Here is a 27,292-nt window from a genome sequence, read left to right on the forward strand (position 1 = left end):
AATGCTCCATCAGCATAGGCAGATGTTCTCCCTAGTGTGGGTATCATTACGTTCAGCACGCTGCGCCGGCCATATTGGAGGTAGTGACTGTAGCGTTTGTTAGGTGGCTAGCGCTATTGATTGCGGCCACGCGACGCTAAATAAATACAGTAGCCGTAGTTACTGTTAACCGCGTGGCTCCGACTGACGAGCCGTGGCCACGCCTCTTTATTTTATACCCTCCCCCACGCCTGACGTCACGCGCCAGCACAGGGGCGCGCCGGCAGCGTGGGTCAGCTAGACCGCTGCCTCACACTCTGGAACACTACAATGACAGCGGCCCTGGTCACTTTTGCTGACTTTCCCTGTGCTAATGCGCATTTAGGGGGTCATTAGGATCGCGGACGGACTTGAGTCCGTCCGCGACTCCAGAGTATGAGGGAACGTCCGCATGGGCTGCGGCGTTCCCTCTGTGCAGATTAGGATGCGACCGCCAGGGTGGCGGTCACATCCTCAATCTTTAACATTGCGGCGGGTGCAGCTTCAAGCTACAACAGTTATCTGATATCAATTCCAGACAGGTGGATACTCTGGCATTAATCATTGAGAGTATTGTATAATGATGCAAAATGTAAACCCTCCTCCTTTCTTTCTATCTTCACCTGGGGAACCTATTCTTTAGTGGTTGAAATAGAAGACAGTGTTCTTCCATTATGTCGAGGTCTGTGGAACATCTATAAGAGCAGAACGGAAAACTTCCCTGTTGATGCACTGTCTAGACCCAGAAGGGCAAGAAGTTTATGAACTCGACTCATCTGACTTGAATGAATTTGAAATCTGTGTGAAGAAATTAGACTTACATTTTCTCTCTAAGGTGAGTACAGTGTTAGAGCGGTATCATTTTGGGAAGTGGATTAAAAAGTCCAATGAGTCAGCACAAGAGTATATATTATCATTGTGCAAGTTAGCGTCTACATATCGATGCTTCTTGTGAGGAACGGTTAAGGGATCAATTTATGCTTTGGTGAGTTATTGAAAAAGCATGTGAGGCTTTGTGGCAAAAAGTCAATCTGACTGATCTGAGTGATGTTTTATTTACAGCAAAAACTCTTGAGCATTAAATGGCATGTGTAAAGAAGGAAGCTAATGTGCATGAAAAGGGTGATGGTGATAAGATCCGTAGTGTGAGGGTTAAAACATATAAAAAAGAAAACTTTAAAGTGTCCAAAGATAAAAACAAGGATACTAAGGATAACTTTAGAGAGGGCAAGAAGACGCAAAGTCATTGCATTTGTTGCAATAACACTTCACATTTAGCTGATTACATGGATTGCCAAGGTTGGAATGACATTAGTAAAAAGACAAAGTAGGAGAAGTGGAATATGAATCAGAGGATGACAGTAATTTGATCATTTTGCAAGTGGATACCATAGGAAATGAAGGTCCTGTGGATGTAGTGTGTGTGGGCAATGCAAAAGTGAACATGCTGTCTGATTCGGGAGCAAAACTTACTTTAGTACCAAAGGAATTTTATAATCGCGAATTGAAAGGAAAGGTTAAATTGTTCAAAGCTGATATCAAACCTCGAGGTTACGGTGGGGAACTCATTAGCCTCTTTGAGTACGTCCAAGGTGAAATTGGGTTTGGTGACATGATCACACTAGGGAAAATCTATGTGTCCAGAGAGGAGATTCTCTTATAAGTTGGATTCACCAGAGAGAGTTGGGTGTGTATTTGGATCCAAATAAATCCCCTGCAGTGAGGTTAAGAGAAAAAGTAAATTTGGTGAAGTGACCAAAAGTATGAATGCTCTTATCCTAATGAGTTCAAAAGTGGTTTGGGTAGTCGGAAGAAGTACATTTCATAAAGAAGAAATCGGGATAGATACCCAGCATCAGTAACGTGCATAGTGTTCCACTGAAAGTGAGGGAGGACAAGAAGCGGAAGTGGCAAAGGATGGAAAGAGATAGCATTATTAAGAAAGTAGAATGTTCTGAATAGGTGTCCCCAGTGGTCATGGCGAGGAAAGGGAATGCAGAAGTGAGATTGCAAGTTGATTTGTGAGAACTGAATAAACGTGTCATAGTGGACAGAAGCCCTCTATCCAACATAACAGAGATGCTTGGTTCAATTAGGAGTGTAAAATGATTTTCTTCCATGGATTTGAAGTCCGCTTAACATCAGATAACATTACATCCTTTGTCTCAGCCTCTGAGAAATGTTGGTACCCTGTTTGGTACATTCAAGTACGTCAGGATGCCTTTCAATTTAGTCTCAGCTTCTGTCGTGTTTCAAAGGGTGACGGAAGACATCTTGAGAGGTGTATCTGGGGTCAAGATATATCAGTATGATTTATTAGTGTTCGGGGACTCTGTAACAAAGTATGATGAGAGATTGCATGCTGTCCTAGCCAGGTTAGAGGCTTGTGGTCACACCCTCAAATTAAGCAAAAGTAGATTTAATGTGGACAATATAGAATATTTAAGTCATCGGATATCTTCAAGTGGTATTATGCTTATGGAAGAGCTGGTGACTGCAATTAGTAATATGCCAGAACCTGAGAACAAAGAAGAGTTGGTGAAATTTCTTAAAATGGCTGAGGACTAGGGCAAATTTGTAACAGGTCTCGCAGAGAAAAGTATTAACATGAGAGAACTGCTCAAAAAAGGAGTGGAATTCAGATGGAATGAGGGTTGCCAAAAATAATTTGTGGCCATAAAGATAAGATTGAAGAATGCTCCCAGTTTGTTGAGTTTTCAACCAGGGCAAGAAGCAGCGCTGATGACGGATCCTAGATCAAAAGGATTGGGGGATGTTTTTCTGCAAGTGGTTGATGGTGAAGAAAAAACGATTTTCTCTCTGTCTAGAAGCTTAAGAGGGGCAGAAAAAAACGACTCAGTTTTTGAGAAGGAAGTGTTGGGAGTGTTCTGGGCAGTGAGGAAGCTGAGAAAAATTTTACGGGGAAGCAAATTTGTGATTTAAACTGATCACAAATTCTTGAGGGAGATATTTATGTTTAAGGGCATCGGTGCTGAATATGCAAGTGGGTAACTGCGCTGGAAGAATTCGATTTTGATATGATGTGTGTTCCAGGTGCTATGAATATATTGTGCAGATTGTATATCTTGCATGTGTAGTGAAGATTCTTCTGTTGAGGAAAAAAATTGTATTTTAGATGATTAATCGTGTGAGGATGAAATCAAGATATTTGATGTCACTGGTGGTTCTATACTGTAGGAAAACTAAATAGATGAGGTGAAAAAAGTTCAAGAGTTGCATATAGTAAAGGAATGTATATTGAAAGGTCAAGGAAAGAGGATTGCAAACATAAGGTAAAAGGCTTTAGAGAAGTGAGGGAGGAACTGGTGATTAATGGTGAATTGCGCTTGAGAGGTAATAAGAACTTGATTTCTCCCACTGTGTTCAGAATACGGATTATTTCATTGAGACATGAAAGTCCTCTTGGAGATGTCTAAGACCAAAATGAGTATTAGATCTGATTATTGGTGGCCTGGGATGGATGCAATAATAGAAAGGAAAGTGAGGGATTGTGTTGAGTGTCGAGCAAGTGACAAAATTGTGAAGTGCAGAACTCAACCGATGATGGTGAGGAAGATACCTTCTGCACTTTAGGAAGAGATTTCTCTTGACATTATTGGTCCTATCAGATCTGGTAGTGTAGATCCTTATATTGTGAGTTTCATTCATTGGTATTCACAGTGTCTAGAGGTAGCGATTGTGACTTCTGTGGAGACGTAGATTGTGATAAACTTTCTCAAAACTTTATTTGATCAAGAGGGTTGTCCTTCTGTACTATTAACTGAGTACAGGGTACAACTGATGTCAAATGAGATGGAAAGCTTTCTAAGAGACAAAGGTGCAGTCCATAAGAAATCTGCTATATACCAAATGTGAGAAGCTGGCCTGGTATATGATGTCCACTTATATAAGTGGGCACCTTGTACCAGTCCAGACACCTCTTATGGTGATTTAAGAGGTCTAGACAACCTTAGAAAGCTATATAAGTGGTAGATGTGGAGACCAGCCTTCAGGCTTAGTCTAGAAGGAGTGTAAAGCAGCTTGTTTTACCAGAATGCAGTCTTATAGATTACATTAAAAAGAACCACACAAAGACTTTATAAAAATATGTATTTATTATATAATACTCTCTAGTATGTTCCAATATCTCCTACATGGAGATAATCACATTACACACAATACCTTAGCAAAGAAACATAGTAAATAGCACTAACACACAGTAAACCCCAGGGGGACAAAACCATATACTAAGAAAGTGGTATAGGAACCACGACTCGAGTCCAGACAATGTGAAGAGGACGTAGAAGTGCTGGGGACCCACAGAACCACCTAAGGTAAGTATAGAGGACCCCACTGAGAGCGCGTGCAGTGTAGGAACACAGCTGTGGGCTCTATACAACTCTATGTGTAAGTTGCGCTTGTATTTTGATAGTTTAAGTACCCTTCCCAGTGGACCCTGAGAAAACCCAGTGGAAGACAGAAGGTTGGAGAGCCACCACACGTGTGGATACCCTAGTACCCACGTTACCTGCACCAGGGAAGCCGGGTGCGTACGTGTGAAGTGGTGTCGGAAATCACAGATGAACCCAATGGAGGACTTCAGGAAAGTGTTGCTGTGGAGGAAGGAGAAAGTGTCCGGTGAAATCTGAGGATGGATTCTTGATGAGAGGTATCTCCAAGCAGAGGGGACAGAGTCTATGTCACTCAGGGGTGACTAGGAGACTTTGAAGACGATTGCCCTCCAATGTCAGGTGTTGCAGGATGGATGGCAAGGGCCTTGACTCTGCAGCTGTGAGGACCAGGCAATGCTAAGGAAGACCAGGAGCTATGCACAAGCTGTCCCAAGAAGGATGTCGAGTGCTGAGGGTTCGGTGTCCAACGGGATCACCAACAAGCCTTGGCAAATGCAACCAATGCAGGAACTGAAGAAGGAGCAACGCGGGGACCAACAAGGTCCAGGGTACTCACCAAAAGCAGGAGTCAGAGCAGGCCGAAGCAATCAGGGTAACCCAAAAGAAACAAGTGTGACCCTCCAATGGACCCACTGGCTGGAGGAACTGGAGTCACGAGAGGACCTCAAGCAGCTCACCAAAAGATGCAGGCCATGATGCCCACGATGTGGTGTGGATGAAGATTTTGGTCACAAGGTGCTTAAGGTTAGGGCTACTTGGAGCCCAAAGATCTTCTTGGAAGGAAGCCAACAAGCCTGTGCACAGAGTTTTGGTTATTGCAGCCCCCACAAGGGATACTGGCCACAAACTTGGTAAGAGGGCAGGGTGAACCGTGGGAGCTTTGGACAATAACCACCTGTGCTGCAGATCTCATGGAGTCCGGAGGAGCTCAGGATCAGTAGACCGGTCGACTTAGTTACTGTCCCTGAGAATGCAGGGGAGTGACTCCTTCACTACAAGGGAGATTCCTTCTGGTGTCTTTGATGCTTCACAGACCTTGGAAGTTTTCTTTATGATGCACAGGCCCAGACGATGCAGCAGACTGGAAAGGAGATGAAGTTGAGCCCAAACGAAGTCCAGCGAAGTCCAGAATGCCCAGACAGTAGAAGAAGAAGTGGTGTCTGATCTGAATCTTGTCCCACGACGAATCTAGGGACCTACACCCAGGCAAGCCTTTAAGTGCCCTAGGGAAAGGGTTGGGACGATTCAGGGGACCCTCCCAGGGGAGGGTCTGGAAAATTATTTTCTGTCACTATTCATCATAGAATGTATGGAGAGTGTAGTCATTAATCATTGTTGTGTTGAGCAAAACTGCACAAAACAAAGCCTGGAAAATGGAATCTAGCAGGAAAAAGTAACTCATCACATAACGTAACTGAAACTGAACAATATAAACAAAGGGCCAAACACTTTTCACTGGGTTTATGTTGCAAAAATTATGCAAACCAGTGCAAAGTGTTGTTTTGGTATTTACTTTACAGTGCAAAATGTGTTTTGTGCTTGATAGTAACCCTAAAGTTATGCAAAGTAGTTCTATATGCTACTTTGCACTACTTTTCATCAAAGCATACCATGGGTGGTACATATGAGTCCTCATCTATATAAGCATGGTTTTGGATGCTTACCCCGAATAAAAATGATAGACAAGGATGTGTGCAAAAAAGCTATGACTCTTTGAGGCAGGTCTCAAAACACTTCTAAGTTTGCATGTGTGCTCTAATGTACAACACTTATACAAAGTTAATTTTTTTTTTAACTATATCTAAGCATATTAGCCTCTGACCCCTAATATCTGCACCACTTCACCAGCTGCCACTGCCCAGCTCCCCGTGACTGTGCCATGTTACCTAGCCCTCAAGGTCACTAGTTCAATCCCAGCCCTGCTGACAGCCAGACTCACAGGTAATTCTGATTGACACTTGTAATTCTATTTGCCTCTTTTTATGCTGGTTCATTTAATTTATTTCCACTTTATCCCTCTTGCTTGCATTTTCTTTTATCCTCCAGCTCCTGGCTATTGCCCACACCCACCATTTGTTTTCCAGCCATTTTGTCTTGATCTCCACCTTCCTGCCTCCCTGCCACCTCCTCCCACCTCCAAGGACTACTTATGGAGGCCGCTGCATGGCCACACCGAAGGCGTGCCAACAGTAAGCCAGTTTGCGCCTGGACCGTGCCCAGTGCCAAGAACCCTGGCCCTACACACTCCCACTCCCTGGACCCCAGATAAAACAGCAACTGCTACCTCGCATTGCCTCGCTCCACAGTGGGACCTTTCAACTGCATTCGCTGCCAGTCCACCTCCACCCCAGCACCAACCACCATCACAGCAACCAGCGCCACACCAGCCCCGGAGGCCGCGACCTCCCAGGAACAACTCATCTGCCTCCTGGTCAATGCCAGACCATTCTGCAAACACACATTCGAAGTCTGGGACACCATCTCCTCCCTCCTCCTGATGTGACCTTCATCACAGAGACCTCGATCACCCCTGCTCTGACATCGCCACAGCAACACCCACTGGCTACAAGATGAAACACTGCGACCGCACCAGCAGACACAGAGGTGGCATCGCTATTGTACTCAAGGAATCAATCATGTGCACCATCAACGATGATGAAACCACACCGATCATGGATCACATGAACTTCCAGCTCCACACAGATGACAAAATCACCATCAAAGGGACCCTCGCACACAGACTGCCAGGACCGAGAACCGGCCTCAGCTGTGCCATAGCCTAATTGATCACCCCGCTTGCCATTGAATCTGAGCACTATGTCTTCCAATTACTATAATGAACTCCATTCTTTTGAGAGCACCCACCGACACATGCCCCCACTGACTTTTCAACAAGAGATGAGATTAGCCACCAGCTTAGCAACATTCTCAATGCCTCCATCACCACTGACCCCTTTCCCAACACCAGGAAACACTCAGAGGTGAGACCCCTCCTAAAGAAACCGTCTGCACACTCCAGTAAGCTACAGAACTACCATCCAATCCCACTGCTCCCGTCATCCAACATCGTCAGATCGCATGACATCAACATCATTTCCTACGCCAACAATACCCAGCTCATCCTCTCGCCCTCAGCAGACCCCACCTTGGTGAAGACCAACTTCCACAACTGTATGAAGAAAGTCTCAGCCCGGATGAAGAACAAGTGCCTAAAGCTCAACACAGACAAAACTGAAGTTCTAATCTTCGGCAAACACACTGCCTGCTGGAATGACTCCGGGTGGCCATCGGAACACAAACCCAACCCAACTCCGAAAGACCACGCCTGCAACCTCGGCATCAGCCTGGACAGCAAACTCTCTGTGAAACATCAGGCCAATGCCGTCTCCTCAACCTGCTTCCACACGCTTCGCAAAGTCTTGCAAAGTGGCTCCCCATCATGACCAGGAGAACGGTGACACAGGCCCTCATCACCAGCCTGCTGGATTACAGCAGCACACTCTATGCAGGCACGATCCATAACGCAGCAGCCAGACTGGTCCTCAACCTGCCCAGAAGACTCACATCACCCAGCACCTGAAGGACCTCCAATGGCTCCCCTTCCAGAAGAGCTGTAGCCAAGCCTGCTTGGGCTGTTCCGGGGATGTTGATTCAATCAGGTTCTTTGCATGAAGACATGTCCAGGCGTCCTCAGGTGAATGAAATATTGTGGGTTGTGTCCTCATCGATGACACGTAGCTTAACAGGAAACAAAAGCATGTATCTAAAGTTCAAGTCTCTGAGGCATTGTTTGACTCGTAAGAATGAGACACAGCAGTGTTGCACCTTCATGGTGAAATCGGGGTATGCTGTTATCTGAGCGTTTTCATAGGACCATGGGCTTTTAGCTTGGGAAAAGTATTAAGTCGCGGTCTCGGTAATTGAGGCTATTATGGGGCACTTGGGTGCTCCCAGGACTGGAGGTTGGCCCAGAGTGTGATGTGCCCTTTCAATTAAGAAGAAGTTCTGGGACTCACTTGCCGCCGAGAACAGTCCGCACCAGCCAGTCATCCAAGAATAGCTCCATGCTGAGGCCCTCCGAACGCTCAGGACAGCCCATCAGGCATCAGATGTTGTTGCGCCTTGACCTGCCCTCAGCTACCTCTGCCCTGCGGTGCAATAGGGCAACTTTCTCTTCCATCTTTTGTAGGTGCACTTGCAGATCTTTGTTTGAGGAATGCAGAGCTGCCAGTACAGACTCAGTTTAGTCTACCCGGTCCGTCAATTTACGATGATCAGCATTCAGTAAGTTTAACTCTATGGGAACTGAGTCAATGTGGGCCTCTAGAGAGGTTTTAGTGTCTAAGACGGCTTGGAGTACATTGTCGTATTGTGCTTAGTGCGTCTGGAGAGTCCTTTCAAGATGTTGCATGCTACTGAGGGTCTTGTCCCCCTGTGTCTAGTCCAGTTCAGCAGCGCCACCTCCCACTGACTGAGGTTTGGTGTTTTTGGGCTTCATCACAGCCAGGAGTCAGTATGAAACATTGGGGGGAAAGGCTCCGATACTCATGCAACTGTGGCGAACCGCTCGTTGTCACTTTAGAAGGGGTCCTCAAAAGAACCGGGCAGTGAGTAGAGAGTGGTCCAATTGTGTGCAATCTGAAATCACCTGTAAAGACCCACACTGAAGTTCAGTTGGGCACTTGCTTAGCCCGACAAAAAGCAGGTGTGCAGAAAGAGTGGGTCAGTGAGCAGGTATATCATGCAGGCACAGTGGGCTCTTAGTGGAAAATATTTTAGTTATAATGGGGGCATAGTGCATGTTGGCTCCTGTGGGTGTGGATCACCCGTAGCTCAGGGGAAGGACTCGGGAACGACTGGGGGGCACAGCCGCAGCATCCAAGGGAGTTACCCCACGATAGTTCACATTCCCAAGGGGCCCCTCAATGATTTGCATGGGTTGGAACATTGCGGATGCAGAGGTAAATGCGGCAGACAAGGAGCCAGTCTCCAGGTTTCCAGGCACACAGGGAGCCCATGCAGCGCAGGACCTGTGCGCCAGCTGTGGTGTCGCCCCTCTTCAGTGGAAGAGAGGGTGGGGAAAGGACCCAGGTACACCCCCAAAGTTAGCAGTAGTCCACTCTGCTGTCTCCCCGTGCAGCCTAATCATATCTACTACTGTGAAGGCCTTGGTATTAGCGCCTCCTGTTCCTGGTGGTATTCTACAAGCTTTGGCCTGCACAACGCAAAGGCAGTCAATCCAGTGTGGAGGCCTTCAGTACATCAGGGTACAGTAACCTCCAACTCCTTCTACTCACCCATCTGCTTCCTGCTATACATGTGGGGGCCCCGGTGGTCCACTCCACCATGCGCGGAGCCATGAATCACCCCTTTCATTTGATCCTCCTGGTCGTCTGCACCCACTTTTATACATTCAGCACAGAGTCCCTCTTGCACCACACAACATGGTGCAAGAGCGATGCAAATGTAAGATGATATTTATGAAGCCACTCAAGGCCAACTTGCATGGCCCTGTGTGGCTTGCTAAATCTCAAGTAATGAAATGCAATGCAAATTGCTGTGTAGCATTACTATGCGCCAGGTAGGTGTTGCCCTGGGTGCTGTGTGGGTGTTCCCATGCAACATTGATGGATTTTGGCGCACACCCAGATTTACAAGACCAGGTACACCTGGGAATGCGCCAAAACTATACGCCTCCCCAGGAGAGGCGTCAGGAGGAGAAATATCTTTATTTCTCCAAATTTTTCCTCTTTCTAACTGTGCTGCATTCTGCAACACACAGAAAGTGGGAAAAACCTCTCAGGAGTGTTTTTGTGAAGAAAGGAGGAGTGCTTTTGTGCAAAAAGGTACTCTTCCTGCACAAAAACAATCCTGCCTACAACACATGCACCCTTGCACCATGGTGCAAGGGTGCCTGCATTGGTGCAAGGCTGCCAAAAGGGCACCAGAGCAACGGGAAAGGACAGAAATGTGCCGTATTGGATAAATCCAGTGCATTCCTGCCCTTTCCCAGTGACACAGTGTAGCAAGGTGACTTGATGCGCTGCCCTGAACCACAAAAGTCATAAATAGGTCCCTAAGTGCCTTTATAGGGGTTGCTGTGGCTTAGGTAAAGACCGTCAAACTCTAAATAGGACTCTAAGGACCATATGTATCAAGGTACCAGTTAGCGATTCTGAAACTGCGATTTTTAAGAAATCGCTATTTCAGAATCGCTAATTGGTATGTATGTAAGAAATCGCAGAAAATTAGCAATTCCTTAAAAATCGCTAATTATAGTGTGATTCCCCCAATTGCGATTTTGTAAGCTAAAAAATCGCAATTTTGCGATTCCTTAACAGGAAAAATCGCAAAATTGCGAATTTCGCGAATCTGCCTATATGAAACCCAGATGCAGCTTGATGACATCACAACCAGGAAGTGCGACTACCCATGCTGCACCTGAGTTCCTGATTCACATAGTGAAGGAGTGTTTGTGAGGGAACACTGTAGTGGATTTGGAAGATGCAGGACATAGGAGACATGCCCAGCCAGGACACCCCCCAGCAGCAGCAGGCAGAAAATCAGAGGAAGAGAAAACAAAAGTTTTCGGAAGCAGAGCTTCAGGAAATGGTTACAAGCCATGAGATGCTTTTTGGAAAAAAATCTCTGAGGGTGCCTGAGACAAGGAAGAGGCGCATATGGGCAGACATCCAAGAAAAGGTGAATGCTGTTGGGGTGACACAGAGGAGTGTGGAGGACCTGCGCAAGCGCTGGTATGACATGCGCCAGCGCTCCAAAGAGAAGGTGGCTACCAGGTTGGAGCAAGCAAGGAAGACTGGTGCAGGGACCTCCACTGCCACAGACTCAACACCTTTGGAGGCAACACTTCTTCCGCAGAGCGTAATGGGTGTGGCTGACCTGGACAGCTCCGACCCCCCCAGGACAAGGTAAGAGGCATGCCATCACACCACTGACCCCTCCCCAACTACCCCAATGCACTCAACAGCGAGCCTGGGGCAGGATGAAAGTAGTAATCCAGTGAAGGTCCACAAACACACACTGCAATGCATTCTGGGAGATGTAGTCACATGCACTTCACACTTGTACATTTACACCCAGCCAGTCCCCAAATGCATGTGCGCATCAGGAAAGTGAAAAACAAGATACATGTAATCCCAAGAAGTGAAATTTATTTATTGTCAAGTGGTAGTCAGAACAGAAATTAAATGTGTGCTTTTACGTCCACAGCATCTAATGCAAATCAGGCAACAGGCAGTGGGAGACATGGCAATTCCAGACCAGCAGCTGTGCAGGAGGATGAAAGTGAGGACGAGGCTAGTCCAGTGAACCCTTCCAAGCGCCGCAGGAGGATTGTTGTGAGACCACTACCCCCTTTGGAGGACGAGGGCCAGGACACTGATGACGCTGCCCAAACCAATGACACACAGCCAGAACCACAAAAGCGCCACCGTGCAGAGCAAATGCCAGATGTCCCAAACAGGCGCAGGTCCTGTGCTGCCACAAGTGGTGTAGATCCAGGGGATGGGTCCGTGTTTGCCGGGCTTGAATTGAACATGTTGCAGGTACAGCGCCTTCAAGCAAAAAATATCAAGTCACTACAAAGGGAAGTCAGGGCAGGCTACAGGAGCATTAAATGTGCTATGGAGGCACTCTGTGGCGAACTCAGGGCTGACCGTGCAGCCAGGCGTGGGGAGATGCAGCGGCTGGACCTATACACACGTGCGGTGAACCACCTGGCCTCTTCCAACAAAATTCTTGCTAGATGCAGCATCTGCATGCAGCGCAAGATGGCGCACAACAACCAGGACGTGGTAAGGGCCCTGCTCCAAATCTCTACGACTGTAGATGAGCTGCGCGCAATCCGCACTACAGGGCCAGGAGTCCTAACTCCAACTGATGAGGATGCCCTATCAGTACGGAGCAGCGCCACCCCCCCCCCACCAACCATGGATAGGCGCCGTAGTGGACGTAACGGTAGGGCCACTGAAACAAGTGAAGGAGGCACTGTGCATCCCCAAACAGGAGCTTCCTCCCGCCAGCGCCGCTTGTAAGGACACATACATGGGACCACCGGATGGGTGCAGCTAACCACTGCGCATGGACACTTGCCCATGAAGGGATACTTGAACTGTGCATCAACATGTGCTGGACATTATGAAGCAAGCATTATGAAGGACATTGTTTTTCACTCAGCCTGTGTGACGTTAACAAACCTGATGTTAAGGATTAAAAACACAGTCTGACAATTGTAATTTAGCATTGTGTCTTTTTTCTTACCTAAATAGTTGCGTGTAATCTCATCCCGCCTCAGGCGCCCAGCAGCTGCACCAGCTAAACCGGCAGGCATGCGTCCTGGAGCTGGGCCCTCCACATCTGATGTGTCAGATTCACGGACCTCCACCGGTGTGCCTTTCCTGGTGGCGATGTTGTGCAAGATGGCACATGCGACCACTATTTTGCAACAGGTTTCTGGGCTGTATTGCAGTGCCCCTCCACTCTTGTGTATGCACCTAAATCTGCTTTTGAGAATCCCAAATGTCCTCTCAATGGTGCCTCTTGCTGCAATGTGTGCGCTGTTGTAACGCCACTCTGCTGCATTGGCTGGATTGAGGTAGGGCGTCAGTATAAAGGCACGAACTGCATACGCACTGTCACCTGAGGGGAGGAAGGTATATGGTTAGACACTGTAGCGCACATGCGATCCTTAACAAGTGTGTCCACTGTTCAAATGCATTTACCTAGTAGATAGCCCTCGCCAAACTCCCCATTAGTGAGTCTACGGTGTATCCCACTGTGGCGTAAGATGTATGAGTCGTGCGTGCTGCCAGGATATCTCGCTACAATGTCCGTGATGATGTGTTTAGCATCACACACCACTTGTATGTTCAGGTAATGGTAAGATTTACGAATCCTAAAGACGTACTCATTATGGGATGGGGGGATATTGCAACGTGCGTCCCATCAATGCATCCTATGACGTGGGGGAATTGGGTAATCTGATAGAAGTCCTGCTTGGTCTGGGCTAGTGCCTGTGGGGTGCTTGGGAAGTAAATGTGGTGGGGCATCCTCTGTACCATGGCATCAAGGAATGCATGGAAAAAGCGCGAAAGTGCACTTTGTGACACCCCTCCTGCTGAGGCTATCACCCCCTGGAAACTGCCTGATGCCAAGAGGTGCAGGGAGCACAGGACCTGGATGTGGGTAGGGATGGATTGTGTCCTACGTGTGGGGTGTTCAAGGAAGGGTTTGAGTTCCTCAATTAAGTCAAGGATACTCTCTTCATCCAGTCTGTAGTCTGTGTAGATTCCTCCTCTGTGCGCTGGAAGATGGAAATGCGCGCACGGAATATCCTCTCCTGGCGTCTCATCCTCTGTGCAGCAGCTCTCAGTCGCAGCCTCCTCGCTATCACGTAAAGCCCAGACATTGTGGAAAAAGTCAGTTGCATTGTGGGCCTACTTTTATACTTTGCACCTGGTTACCACCTGCTCCCACTTGGTGGTAATTGCGATTCTCTAAATTGCGATTTTCCAGAATTAGCAAATTGCGATTTTCTGATGCATTTCATTGCGATTACCCGATTTGTGAAATTCGCAAACTTAGCTAATCGCAAAATAAAGAATTGCATGGAAAATCGCTGAATTCTGCCTCTCGCAACGTAAGGAATCGCTATTTTTTGAGATTTCTTATTTTGCATTGAAAGTTGGCTACATACATTCCGAATAGCGAAGTTTTATTCGCAAATGCTGTTTTTTGCGATTCGCAGCGTTTGCGAATAAAAATTAGCTTCATACATATGGCCCTTTGTCACTACAACATAAACTTGCATCTATGTTGATGTCTTCTTATTTTAATTTCAGGCAATGTGTTTCTCATGCGGAGGTTCAGGAAGAGATTTCAATGGAAACATGTGCATTGGTTGCACAGGAAGTAGAAGGAGAATGTAAGTAAGCCACAATTAATTGCAGACAGAAAATTTATAATCAAGTCTTGCATATTGCACAATGTTCCAACATCTCAAATGAGTACATTCAGAGCGCTCTCACTGTTCATGGAAAACCTAGATTCATATCACAGAAAAACAGAACCAAGAAGATGCCTTTCCCTCAGAAACACAGGAAGAAGAATCTCAGAAGGGGGTAAACTTACAGTAGGTAGAGATTGTTGAACTATTTGGATGTTGATTAGTTCATCAAACTATCAGTGCCCTAGAAAATGGACTGCTTTTCTCACATTTTCCAAAGTTCCGTCTAAGTTGTTAGTAAAAAGGGATAAGTTCTTTCTCTCTGCAGGACTTGCCCACAACTTATTTACTGAGGATGTTGGGCTAGAAGTACCAAAATTGAATTTGCAAACACTGGTCGCAAATTTCATGAAGACATTTTTTTGAATGTCATGAGATTTTGTGAAGTGACCTACGTATTATTAGATCAGTTCACAAAAACATCTTTTGGAGTGGGTCCCCTTCCGACCCATATAATGAATATCAATGAGATAGATTGTCACAAATTGCAACTTACTCTGTTTCAAAGCTTTCACAGGGATGATGGCCTCCTGGGGCCAGCAGGCCAACATGTCTATAATCACATTTAAATAAAGTAAACTGTTTTAAAATGCATCCCCATTTCCTTAAATGAAACAGGACTGCATCTAACTGAAAAACAAATTCCTTTTTAGGTCGAGCCTAGCAGCGCGCATGCGCTGCTCTGCGAGGCCTGTAGTGTTTGAATATGGATGTGAAGCACCGCCCTTCTTTTCTGTAGGCTGCTGTTAGTGCCCTTCAGAAAGCGCTGCTTTTGTTTGGTGGATAAGTTTAGTTGGTCCCACCTTTTAGTGTTTCTGACCCTCCCAGGCGACTGGCCCCATTACTAGGGTGTTCCTTTTTAAATGTAAGGTCCTTTGTGCACTCCTTTCTTGTTTGACTCAGCTGTGCTTGCACACTTTTTTATTTCAGGCAGAAGTGTGGACGCTGCCAGCAGCTTGTGAGGACAGGATGTAGACATGTTTAGGGTGGCCGGGGACGATGCATGGGCTGTCTCTTATACTCTTCTCACTGCTCTGCGTCTCAAACCACAGTATCCTTCTTGCAAGTACCGAGGACCAGCAAGAAGCAGACCCAGATACACAGAGGAAATTCTTTGCACAGCCTTCCACATAGTGGTTATTAATTAAAAGTGATTATTCACATAAGTACACCATTGTAGCTGGTGTTGCTCAGTAAAGGCACTTCACAATTATCAGGCAATTATTTAAGTGCATTGAAAGTCATATAACGTTAGGACTGAAGGGACGTTTTTATTTAGTCAAACGTTATGATACTTGCTTGGAATTATAGGAGCACTATGGCCTAGTGATGTATGTGTCCGAGTGTCATCCATCAGCTCTAAGATCAAATCCTGTCTTTCCTGTCGGACAGCACTTAGTGACCCTGGGCAATTAACTTTTTTGCATTTGTTTCCGTACAGTGTTCAATATCTGGTATAAAACACAGTGATCCCGATTCACAGAACTAACTTAAGACCAAATCCTAAACTTACTACTTTTGGTATTCACAGAAGTTAGGATTTTGTCTTAAGTTTGTCTTAAGACACAGTTAAGTTAGGATTTTGTCTTAAGTTTGTCTTAATTTTGTCTTAAGTCTGTCTTAAATTTGTCTTAAGACAAACTTAAGACAAAATCCTAATTTCTGTGAATACCAAAAGCAGTAAGTTTAGGATTTTGTCTTAAGTTAGTTCTGTAAATCGGCCCCTGTATAAATAAATGAAATTCTATATTTATAGACATATTCAACACTGTTTGCTACAAAAAGGCATTACTTCATGGTCTGGACATAACAGCACTGACATACACATAAACAGTACTGTGAGGCCAGTCGACAAATAACCAACACAGTGAGGGCAACCTACACAGTAGCTTATGTTGGGTTAGTTCTATGTCAATATTGTGTGTAAAACAAAACTGCAAATACCAGCAGAAACAGAGCTTCACATCCAGAGCACTTGGAAGGCTGTAAATAAACATCGCTCTGAACTAGCTGCGCTGTGAGGTTAGCTCCTGAAAAGCACTGTGAGGCTTGTGCATAAGCGTCCCTATAATGCCACGCCGATTTTGATCACTTGTCCACTCTTCCCACCTCGGTGAGAAATGAAAAGATGTTACTTACACATGAGATGCTAGCAGTGACAATAAGGGATGTCCTGGGTAAGCAAAGAAACAAGAAGAAAACCTGTCCTAGAACTGAGTCCTGGTACTATATTGCCTGTGGAGTGGCGAAAGATGAGCTTCTAGCGGCCATTAAATGTAAATCACAGGTGCAGATTTCCAAATCTAGAGCACATCACAGGGCTGTCATTTTTAATGCAAAAAGGGCGTGGGAAGATTCAATATGGTCGGATCTGCATGATGCCTTGGCAAACAGGGACACTTCTGGAAATGTGAAACTCTTGTCACCAGGGGGGACAAATCTGTACTTGCCTTTTGTATTCAGCCAGAGGAGTAGGTTGCACACTTCAGCCACTTGAACTCAGGCAATCATAGGTTGGAACATGACAGAGACACCTTAGTTGTGAATAGGGATCATTTTGAGCCTAATGATCTGCAATTTATAATCAGCAAGACAGAAATAGCAATTAGCTCCTGTGTTTCGGGACGTGCCCCGGGACCGTATAGGATACCTAATGATCTACAGAAGGAAGATCTAAAAACTTAGGGACCATATATCAACTTACTCTCTAATAGTATCCTTTCAGGCATGGAAATACCCCACTCGTGGAAGTTGGCAAAGACTGTCTTTAAGAAGGGGGACAGTGCACTTCCTTTGCACTATAGGACTATTAGCCTTATTGATTCACTACAAAAAATCTTTTGTAAACAGGTCCTTGCCCACCTCCAAGATTGGATTAGAGAGGGTAATATTATCTCAGAGTGGCAGGCTGGTTTAAGAGCACAAGTGAGCACCCTAGATCAAATCTTCCGCTTTATGTGTATTTTTTGGAGGGAAGTGACAATCCGCATGGGCAAATTAAATGTTGCCTTTGTGGATTTGCGTGCCACTTTTGACATGGCACCGAGAGAGAAACTGTGGGAAGTCCTAGAAAACATAGGAGTGCCAGCCCCCCTTCTCAATATTTTAAGAAGACTACATGCTAATACTCTGGCACTAGTGAGGTGGGGCGAAAATGGGGCTCTATCAGAGGTGATCCACATTGATAAAGGAGTAAGGCAGGGGTGTGTTTTAGCACCAACCCTACTCTGTTTATCAACAATGTTGTTAGCTTTTTGAGCAGGGATGTCTGTGATATTCCAAATATAGGAGGAAAATGGGCTCCTGCTCTCCTTTTTGCGGATGATACCCTGCTCATATCAAAGTCACTGCAAGTGCTGCAACAGTTGTTAGATAATTTTCAGGCATTCTGTCTTGGAGCTTGGGTTGGAACTTAATAGTTCTAAAACCAAATGCATGCTTTTTTCACATAGTCTAAAGATTAGATGCAGGAAGCATCTGCATGTGGGTGGTAACCCATTAGAACTGGTGACAGGGTTTGGTTATCTGGGTATTAAACTCACACAGAATATGAACTGGGCCCCACAAGTGACTAAAGCACAGTTCACCCTGGTTCGTCAAATGGCGAGCATATCAAAACTTTACCTAGAAAAATTACACCAGCACTAGAGATTTATAATGTTGAAGCTCTAGGTGCAATCGTATATGGTGCAGAGCTCTGGCGCTGCTCAAACTGTAATAATCTCTCGGTCACTGAACAAACATTTCTTAGATCACTAGTGAATCTTCCAGTGTCTACTCCCCTGACTCCACTCTACTCCACTCCACTCTACTCTTGGCCAGAAGAGAATTGTACATAAGATTGCCCTGCGGATACTCATGTTTTGGCACTGGTTATGGTCTACTGTAGCACTTGTTTCCTATAGGGTGGGTGTCCGCGAACTAATGAAACATCTTGCGTGGACAAGATTCCCTGGTTGCTCACAGTCAAGAACCTGCTACTCAAGCTAGTACTGGTTGCTCTTTGGAGTGAACCGGAAACCCGTAGCCAGATTAACAAAGCCCATCTTAAAGCAGAATATTGGGATTTAGTTGAAACTTATTTGATATTGAATTGCAAGGGATCACTTTCGATTGCTTTTATGAATTTTAAACAGACAGCGTCATTAGAGCGCACACTGGACGAAATTGAACGACCGCTAGCAAGGAAACTATACCTACAGTTTAGGAATAACTTTTCAGCATGCTGCACAGCAGTCACTCTGCTCTACAACATAGCTTAAATACATTGGCAGAGCCAATAGCTATGGCTAAACACTTATAAGGTCACAAAGGCGAGAACTATCGGTTATGCCAATGCTTGTTTTGAAAGGTTTGTTTCAGAGTTCATAAAGGTCCCCTGGGCTACTGCCTACTCCCCAACAAACTTTTTTAACACTCACACAGTGGAAGAGGTCACCTTCCCCTTTGTGCAAGAGTGCCAACTTACTTTGAGGAATGGGTAACCTTTCAATAGTTTGTGACTTAAATTGCGGTTGCAAACAGTTGATACACTGCATTCCAAATCGAAATTTGAAGGACACCCAAAACACACCCCTTCCAAAATTCGATTTATTATGCATTTCTAAAACCATTTTGTGATTTGGTAAACATTTACTGAATCGCAAAATGGGTTTAGTGCATAGGAAAAAAGCCACAAAGTTGTCACAAACCATGTGATTTAGCGAATAATAGGGTTTGTGTCCGCATAATGTTTTAGTATATCTGGCCCACTTTTCCTTTATAGCGGGCAGTTTGTCAAAATAGACATTTATATGCAGTGCTTAATTTGTAACAAAAAAACAAAGTACCAGAGCCCAATGTAAATCTCAGAAAGACCCCGCAGCATCCGTTGTCTCCTGCCACCGCAGGCAAAGGTCAATACCAACACAATCACACTCTGACAAAGATGACAATTTGGAATATTTCAAGCCAACCAAAGTTGCAAGAATTGCCTGACCATGCTTGTTTTATTATGTTTTAAAATATATATTGCGTTGTTAAACTTGCTACTAAAGTTCCCTGTTGAAAACTAGTGATACAGTGCCACCATATGGTGGAATGCCATAAAACTATGCTAGTGTAAAGAAACAAGTGTGGGTGCTGCGTCCCAGCGTAGGAAATTGAGTTTTTGGTTGAGCGGGGTGTGAACCCTTCTCAAGCAACAACCACAGTCCCTGTCAAGGTGAACCACAAAAATCCACTAAATTAACCTTTGCTTAACCCTTTGGCACAAAAGTAGTCAGGCTTAACTTAGAGGCTATGTGTAAGGTATTTATACAGCACAAAGCCAGAAATAAAGTGAAAACACAACACAAGAAAAGCCCCACACCAATTTAGAAAAATAGAGTAAAATATAATAAATAATTTGACACCAAAATGACTAAACCCCAATCAGTAGAACAGGAGTTATTATTTTTTTAATTTTAATGAAAAATAATGCCTAAAAGAACAAAGTGCCAAACGTGATCATCTAGCCGCACGAAGCTGGGTCATAGTCAAAAGTTAAGACTGGACATGATGGAGCATTGTTTGGATACATGGTCTCAGGTTACCTTCAGACTTAGAAGAATTTTTGAAGAATGCCTGATAAAGTAAAGTTCGACTGGGTAAGGCAGTCAGCAGCATCTGAGGAGGATTTTTCATCATCAGGGAGCCCCTGGACAAAGTTGAGGTAAAGATTTCTACGTTTAGAGTTTGTCACTTTTTTCAAAGTAGAAAATCTCCTGTAGTATGAACCTGTAGGCTGCAGCCAACAAGGTTTTCATGAGTTGCATACCCTTCTGAAGAGGAGAACGTAGTGGGTGCTACCACAAAGTCATTCAGATCGGGGAGCAGGTAGGTCCTGGTCTCCTGTCAGCTCTCAGACCACTTTTTAGTGGACATTTTTCCAAGTCTCAAGTTTTGGATTTTAGTTGTTTGGGCACCTTTAGCACAACTTTCAAGGGCCAAGGACTGGGTGGGCACCCCTGGAGGGCAGGACCCATTCCAGGCAAGGTACAGTTGCAGGGTTCAAGTTGTTTAGCTTTTTGTGTCCCTGTTTCTCAAGACAAGTGGAGGCCAATCCACTAGCCATTTGAGTCTCTCTGGTAGTCCTGGGTTCAAACAACAAGGCACTTCTCAAAGCAGCAGGGCAGTCCTCTGGGGTACAAAGCAGGCCTCGCGTAGCAGGGCAGTTCTCTGAAATTACAAGACAGGCCTTCTGGGTGTCCACTACAGGTCCAGGAGTGTTCTAAAGAGTTGATCTTAGGGTCCAATATTTATACCTGTTGACAGCATTTGAAGGAGAAGTGTGGCTCAACGGTTAGAGACGGCAGACCCAGAGGCAGAGGCCGGCTCGGGACCAGGGTTCAATTCCCGACGCGGCTGGGCACAGGACGAATGTCAGCGGGCCCGATAAATCTCGCCTCGGTGCCACTCTAACCATGGGGTCCCACGCTGCAACTCTGGGCAATAGCTTGCTTAATCTCCACTCCGGCCCCATCACTGCTGGGGATGCCTGGCTGCACCTTGGGGATGCCCAGTAAAGGGACCATCTCACAGGGAAAGCCAGGACGGGTTCCCCAGTGGTACAGCGCTGGGACGCTCCAGGGTAACCACGCGCTCTATAAATCCAACATTCAAGTGGGAGAAACCTCTAGACTTCCCCATCAGATCTGGAATTTCATCCTCCCCTGCCCAGGCTCCAAGAGGCCTAGGATGACAAAAGACCATTGTTATGTTCTTTGTGAGTGTGCTGGAGGCAGCTCCTTTGCAATGGAGGTAGGGCCAGAAACAGCTCCGCCCCTCGCAACCTGGTAGGATGTCCCATTCTGCCAACAACCAGCCCCCTTCTTTGTATCACTGTCTAGGAGGAATACACAAAGTCCAATTGTCACTTTACTCACATTCATAAGACCCAAGACACAGGCTGCAAGCACTAAATGGTTAGGTCAGGAAAATGACAACTTCTAAAAGAAGCATTTTAAAAATGTGTGACTTAAAATCCAATTTTACCATTAAAGAGGATTTTAAATTGCAACTTTTTTTAGACTAAACATGACACTTCTACCAGTGCCCAAACTAAAGTTATCACTTATGAAGTATAATAAGGCACCCCAATGTTATCCTATTGGAGAGGTAAGCATCTCAGTAGTAAAAATTGATTTGGGAGTTTTTCACTACCAGAGCATGTAAAACTTAAAAGTGCATGCACAACTTTTTAAATACAATACACCTTGCCCTATGGGTTTTTAGGGCCTACCTTAGGGGTGACCTATATATACTAAAAAGGCCTGGCAAAAGATGTATTTTTCAAGGTCGAATTGGCAGTTTAAAACTGCACATAAGCTGCGATGGCCTGAGACATGTTTTAAAGGCTACTTAAGTGGGTGGCACAATAAGTGCTGCATACTCACTAGTAATATTTAAGTTACAGCCATAGATACATGTTCTACCACTTTTACCAGGGACTTGCAAGTAAATCATATGTGCGAGTCAGGTGTAGGCCAAGCACTTTAGCACTGTTTATCAGTGGTAAAGAGCACTTTCATTTGGACCAGAGCTGATATACACTGGTCCTTTTTGCAATTTCCAAGGGCATTGATTTAAGGGGAATAGGGTTAAAGATGAAACAAGGAAAGGTAGGAAAACGATTCCTAATACTAAGTGTCTTGTGTCTGTGTAGTGAGGCGACTACTTTTGAATGTTTACGGTGAACAGGGTATTTGCTGGGAATATTGAGTCCCAAATTAGGCCGGGACGGAATATTGTAATTACAATATTGAGAGACAAATAAATTTAAAGATTAGTTTCTATACATTTTCTATACGTAACTCCACATATATGTGCCTTTTAGAGAGACAGACAGACTGGCAGACATATAGATAGAGAGATAGATAGATAGATAGATAGATAGATAGATAGATAGATAGATAGATAGATAGATAGATAGATAGATAGATAGATAGATAGATAGATAGATAGATAGATAGATAGATAGATAGATAGATAGATAGATAGATAGATAGATAGATAGATAGATAGATAGATAGATAGATAGATAGATAGCAGCTAAACTCTAGAACTCCCTCCCTTCCCAGATCAGATGCTTGGACAACTATTTGATGTTTCGTAAGGCGATCAAAACCTATCCCATCCCGTCAGCTTAGGTCTCTCTATTTGTGTCTTGCTGCTCGCAGCGCTGAGACGCCTCTTTGCTGGGGCAGCTGTTGCGCTATATATAATGGCTTAACATAACATCTTCAAGGTACGTAGTGTGGAGTTAGGTGCACTTACCTTTCAATATTTTGTCCCTCAATATTGTTGTAATGATATTGTGCCCTGTTGATTTTCTGGATTCAACATTCCCAGCCACAATTGGTGACCTTGATGCACTGATAGGTCAGTTACACGAAAAAATGAGGCAAGGTCCGATACTATAAGCAGACGGGCCACACTACAGAGGGACAACGAGTCCCAGGAGACCAGGAGACTCACACAGCCTGCAGGGAAGGAAGAGAGGGCCCTGCTTAGATCGCACTTTCTAGCACTTGCCCACTCCCCGCAGCGTGGGACGCTCACCGCACTACAGAGGGCCAACGAGTCCCAGGACACCAGAAGACTCGCACAGCCCACAGGGAAGAAAGAGGGGGTCCTGCTGACATCATGCTATAAAGTGCTTTCCCACTCCCGCATCATGGGATGCTCCCAGGCACGTGCCTGTGCAAAGACCTGGCCAGGAGTGAGCACGTCTGCACCCATCAGAGCCTGGAAGAGGCTTGGCTAGACCACCCCCTAAGGCTTTGTGTTTTCTAGTAATTGTATTCTGTGATTCAAGTGAGTAGAATTTGGATTTTGATTGTCCTCGAGTCTGTCCTGACTCCATATTGGATTCTGTTACTTTGTTTGTTACCTCCATCAGTGTCAGGAGGAGGATGAAAGCCTACCTGTATAGCGTGGCTGATAAATGGCCAAGGACCAGCAAGATTATTCTATCATTTCTTAAGTTAAGAATGCTGTGGGGTTCTCACAGAGGAGATATCTAGTGTGGACGATGTTTTGACTTTAACTGCTCATGAGGTGGATTCCTCTCAGAGTCAAGTGGAGGCACAGTCTAGCAACATTGTAGTTGAGTGTACTTCTGCCCCCTGTGGCCCCTCCTATATTACTAGTTTGAAGATTATGATGGGTAATATCCCGTGTCCCCAAAACTGGCTGGAATTTCTGGATCAGGCACCAGGCCCAAAAGTAAAAACAGGGCGAAATGTGTAAACCTAAAGCTGTAAACAAGTCAGGTAGGGGGAAGGGAACCGTACGTCAAGTTCATGCAGCATCTTTGGGGCCCTGCAATCATCAGGATCTTTTTTTAAATTGGAAATACAAGTATCAGCCGCCTTTGACACACCTATTAAATGCATCACCAAAATGGAGGAGGTGGTGGGGAAGATGGGAGAAATAGAGGGCTCCATTTTGGTAGGTGCGGCAAATCTTTTGAACAAAATATCTTCCCGCCCCCTATTCCCCTTAATGTTCCTAATTTACCATAAGATGTATATAAGATATAAGTCACCCCTAAGGCAGGCCTTTCAATTCTGAAGGCAGGGTGCTGGGTCCTAAGTGGGAGGGTGCCCTTGAATGAGCGGGGCACCCCTACAAACTTCTGGGTCCATTCTCCTGGGTTGTAAGTGCATCAGCCATTGAGACCTATAGAGTGGCCATGCGTCATTATGCGAAGACCAACTTTAAACTGGCTGTACCGAACCCTGTCATGTTTGGTATCAAACATGTTGGAATCATACCCCCACACCATGGACGGTGTGGGAAGTATGATTCCATGCACTGTAAATCTCCTTCAGTAGGCCCTCAGTGCTCCCTGTATCAGTCTCCCACAACTGGACAGCAAGTTAGGGCTGCTGCCAACCAGAGACACGAGTCTGCCCTCCTGCTGAGCCAAGCTGTTTTGAAATCTACTTCAAGCATACATTTCTATATATTTTTTATTTCCTATTTGTCTATGTCTGTGTTTTTTAATATATTCACAATCCAGAGAGAATAAGTTTAGAAATGTTCAACTAGGAAAGCAATCCTGAATTAAAGAAATGAGTTACGTTTTAAAATGCTAATATGATATACTAAAGTGCCTTAGAAGCGTGTTTATTTCCTCTTCTGCACGTTTCTGGAGTGTCGCTCTTGCACACAGCTTGTTAACATTTCCATGAAAAAACATGGATGCCCTCTGACGTGAAAGTAGCAACTTTCATTGGATTAGGCATAAAATAACAGTGTAATGCTCACAAGGAGTGCCTTAAAAAAGGATTTAGGGGGCCTCATGGGGCTCTCCAGGCCCTAGTATTAGTGTACTATCTGGACAAACAGTAAATGGTGTCCACATAAAGTTTGATGTCTTCTGGCACCTTTCAAAGTATCTCCCTAGCCGACCTCCCTAACTATGTAAAAGAAACATGTCTGGCTTTCTGCCACACTCACTCACAAATCCCATAGTTTCCCCTCAACAACCCCATAGTTTCCCCTTTTCCTTCTTTCTCTCAACTTCTGAAACTCTGGGGACTTCCCAGTTCTAGGACCTGGTCTACTGCAGTACAGTCTATATTTGAAAATATTACATGAGAGTTGAGGCATAAATGTTACATACTACTAAGTTGTTATGTATGGCTCTCATAGAGAGCCTCTATCGTTTATTCTTTTACCAAATTCACATCTCACTGCTATGATGTAGCAACATTTGATAGCAAAACTGGCTACCCACTTTTGTTACGTCATAAAGGCTTTCAAGGCCAGGCTGACAGGGCTCTGTGAGAGCCTGTCAGCACAACTGTGCTTGTCTGCTTTGAATAAAAGCGGAACGCAGAGCTGCAGGAGGAAAAAGGAAGGCAGGAAAAGTGGTGGGAGTTGGTCAAGGATGGCAGGTATGGTTTTATTTTTATTTACCTTTTGGACAGTATTAGAAATTGGGTTACTGGTTGACTTGGGTGTGAGCCCTTGCGAAGCAGCAACCACTCTCCTAGTCAGGGTAAGGCACAAGCAAACCCTTAAATGAACCTGTGTTTAACCCTCTCATAGCTTGGTAAAGAGAAGTCAGAGGCTTAACTTAGAAGCAATATGTAAAGTAGTTGTGCAACACATTTAAAAGTAGAACAGTGAAAACACCACATAAAAAGATCCGACACTAGGTTAGAAAACTAGAGCCAAATTTAATAATAAAAACTAGACCAAAACAACAAAAATCCAATCAGTAGAACCAGAGTCATGAATTTTATAAAGAATAAACTGCAATATATAATGCCAAAAAGCATTAAACACCAACCACGACTATCTGGTCATGCTGAACCAGGTCAAAGTAAAATGTTTAGGTCGAGCATGATGGAGTGCGGGTCGATACAGTCCCAGATTAGTCCAGCTGAAGGTTTACTGTATCGAGTTTTGTGCCAAGTGTCACGTTCCCATTGCAGAGGGTCACAGGGAGCAAGGAGAGCATTGCTGTTGGTGGTCGGCGTGACGCAAAGACCAGGTCATGCGTTGTGGATGGGCGAGCTGGAGCTTTGCATTGGCGGTCCTCTGTAGTTATTGATGCTTGCTGTGAAAGAGACTGGCGGGGGCAGGTTGTGCTGGTTTTCTGTGTGAGCGGCATGCTTCCGGAACGAACAGGCCTGTTCAAGGTCACGAAGAGGCCAACAGCTTGATTTAAGATCCCTCTGAGCAGCACAAAGGGTCCAAGACCTAAGAGGCACCACATGAGGGTCCGGAACCCGCTGAAGACGGGTCCAGCAGCTGTTGGGGAGCCTTTTATGTCCCTGAGGCCAGCAGATTAGCCCTTTGAGTCACTCTGGAGTTCTGGGTTCTAGATGGGTTGCTGGTCCAATTCTTCCTCCATAGGCAAGATGGCAGCAGGCAGCAGGTCAGCACAGCAGGGCATCAGCTCCTTCAGAGTAGCAGTCAAGCAGAATGACAGTCCTTTAAGCAGCACGGCAGTCCTTCTTTCTGGCAGAGTATCCACAGGTTCAGAAGTGAACTTAAGAGTTGATGTCTGAAGTCCGTCTTTTATACACTAGTCCCCTGGTTCTGAAAGGTGGGAGGAGCTTCTAGATTATGCCTTTGATGTACATGGAATTCCTTACCTCCCCTACCCTGGCACCAAACTGACTGAAGGGACAATGAAGGTTGTTAAGACGTTTGTATGAAGACAGCACATACGCCTATTCAAGTGTAAGTGGTGCTGGGCCCAGCCCTTCCCTCTCATCCTGCCATTCATGGCTCATCTAGGCACTCCTAAGTTTCCTATTGTGTGTAGCTGTCTAGGAAGAATTTATAAGCCCAAATGTCACCCACACCCAGTCATGTGACCCAGTGACAGACTATAGGCACCAATTGGCTATGGCAAGAAAATGTCAACTTTCTAAAAGTGGCATTTTCAGAATTGTTATTCAAATTCTGACTTTGCCATCATTTAGGACATTAAATTAGATTTCCAGAAACACCAAGCATGAACTGGTTACCTCTTCCCATTTGGAAATTACACATAAAATGTAATAAGGTAATCCAATGTTATCCTATAGTGCTGCAGGTCCACTATTAGCATTAAATTAACAGGCCTTGGGCACATCTATTACACGTCACTAGGCACCTATAAGTAAATTAATTATGCCAATTGAGTATAAGCTAATTCTACAATGTTTAAAGGATAGCGCACATGCACTTTTTCACTGGTTAGCAGTGGTGAAGTACACAGAGTCCTAAGGCCAGGAAAACGAGTTCAGCAAAAATGGAGGCGGAAGGCAAAAGGTTTGGGTAACAACCACCCTAAGGTCAACGGTTCTAACAA

The 27,292-nt window shown here is 45.1% G+C and overlaps 1 protein-coding gene across 1 annotated transcript in view; it reads left to right on the forward strand.

Moving 5' to 3' along the window:
• The window catches only part of LOC147692969 (protein SSUH2 homolog), a 459,976-nt gene that overhangs the window by 379,548 nt on the left and 53,136 nt on the right, over positions 1–27,292 (forward strand). Inside the window, exon 6 of the mRNA XM_086939219.1 lies at positions 14,291–14,373. Within this exon, the coding sequence (XP_086795345.1) occupies positions 14,291–14,373 (83 nt within the window). The remainder of the gene's footprint in view (positions 1–14,290; positions 14,374–27,292) is intronic.

Source organism: Lissotriton vulgaris, chromosome 9, assembly GCF_964263255.1.
Source record: "Lissotriton vulgaris chromosome 9, aLisVul1.2, whole genome shotgun sequence".
Taxonomy (NCBI): domain Eukaryota; kingdom Metazoa; phylum Chordata; class Amphibia; order Caudata; family Salamandridae; genus Lissotriton; species Lissotriton vulgaris.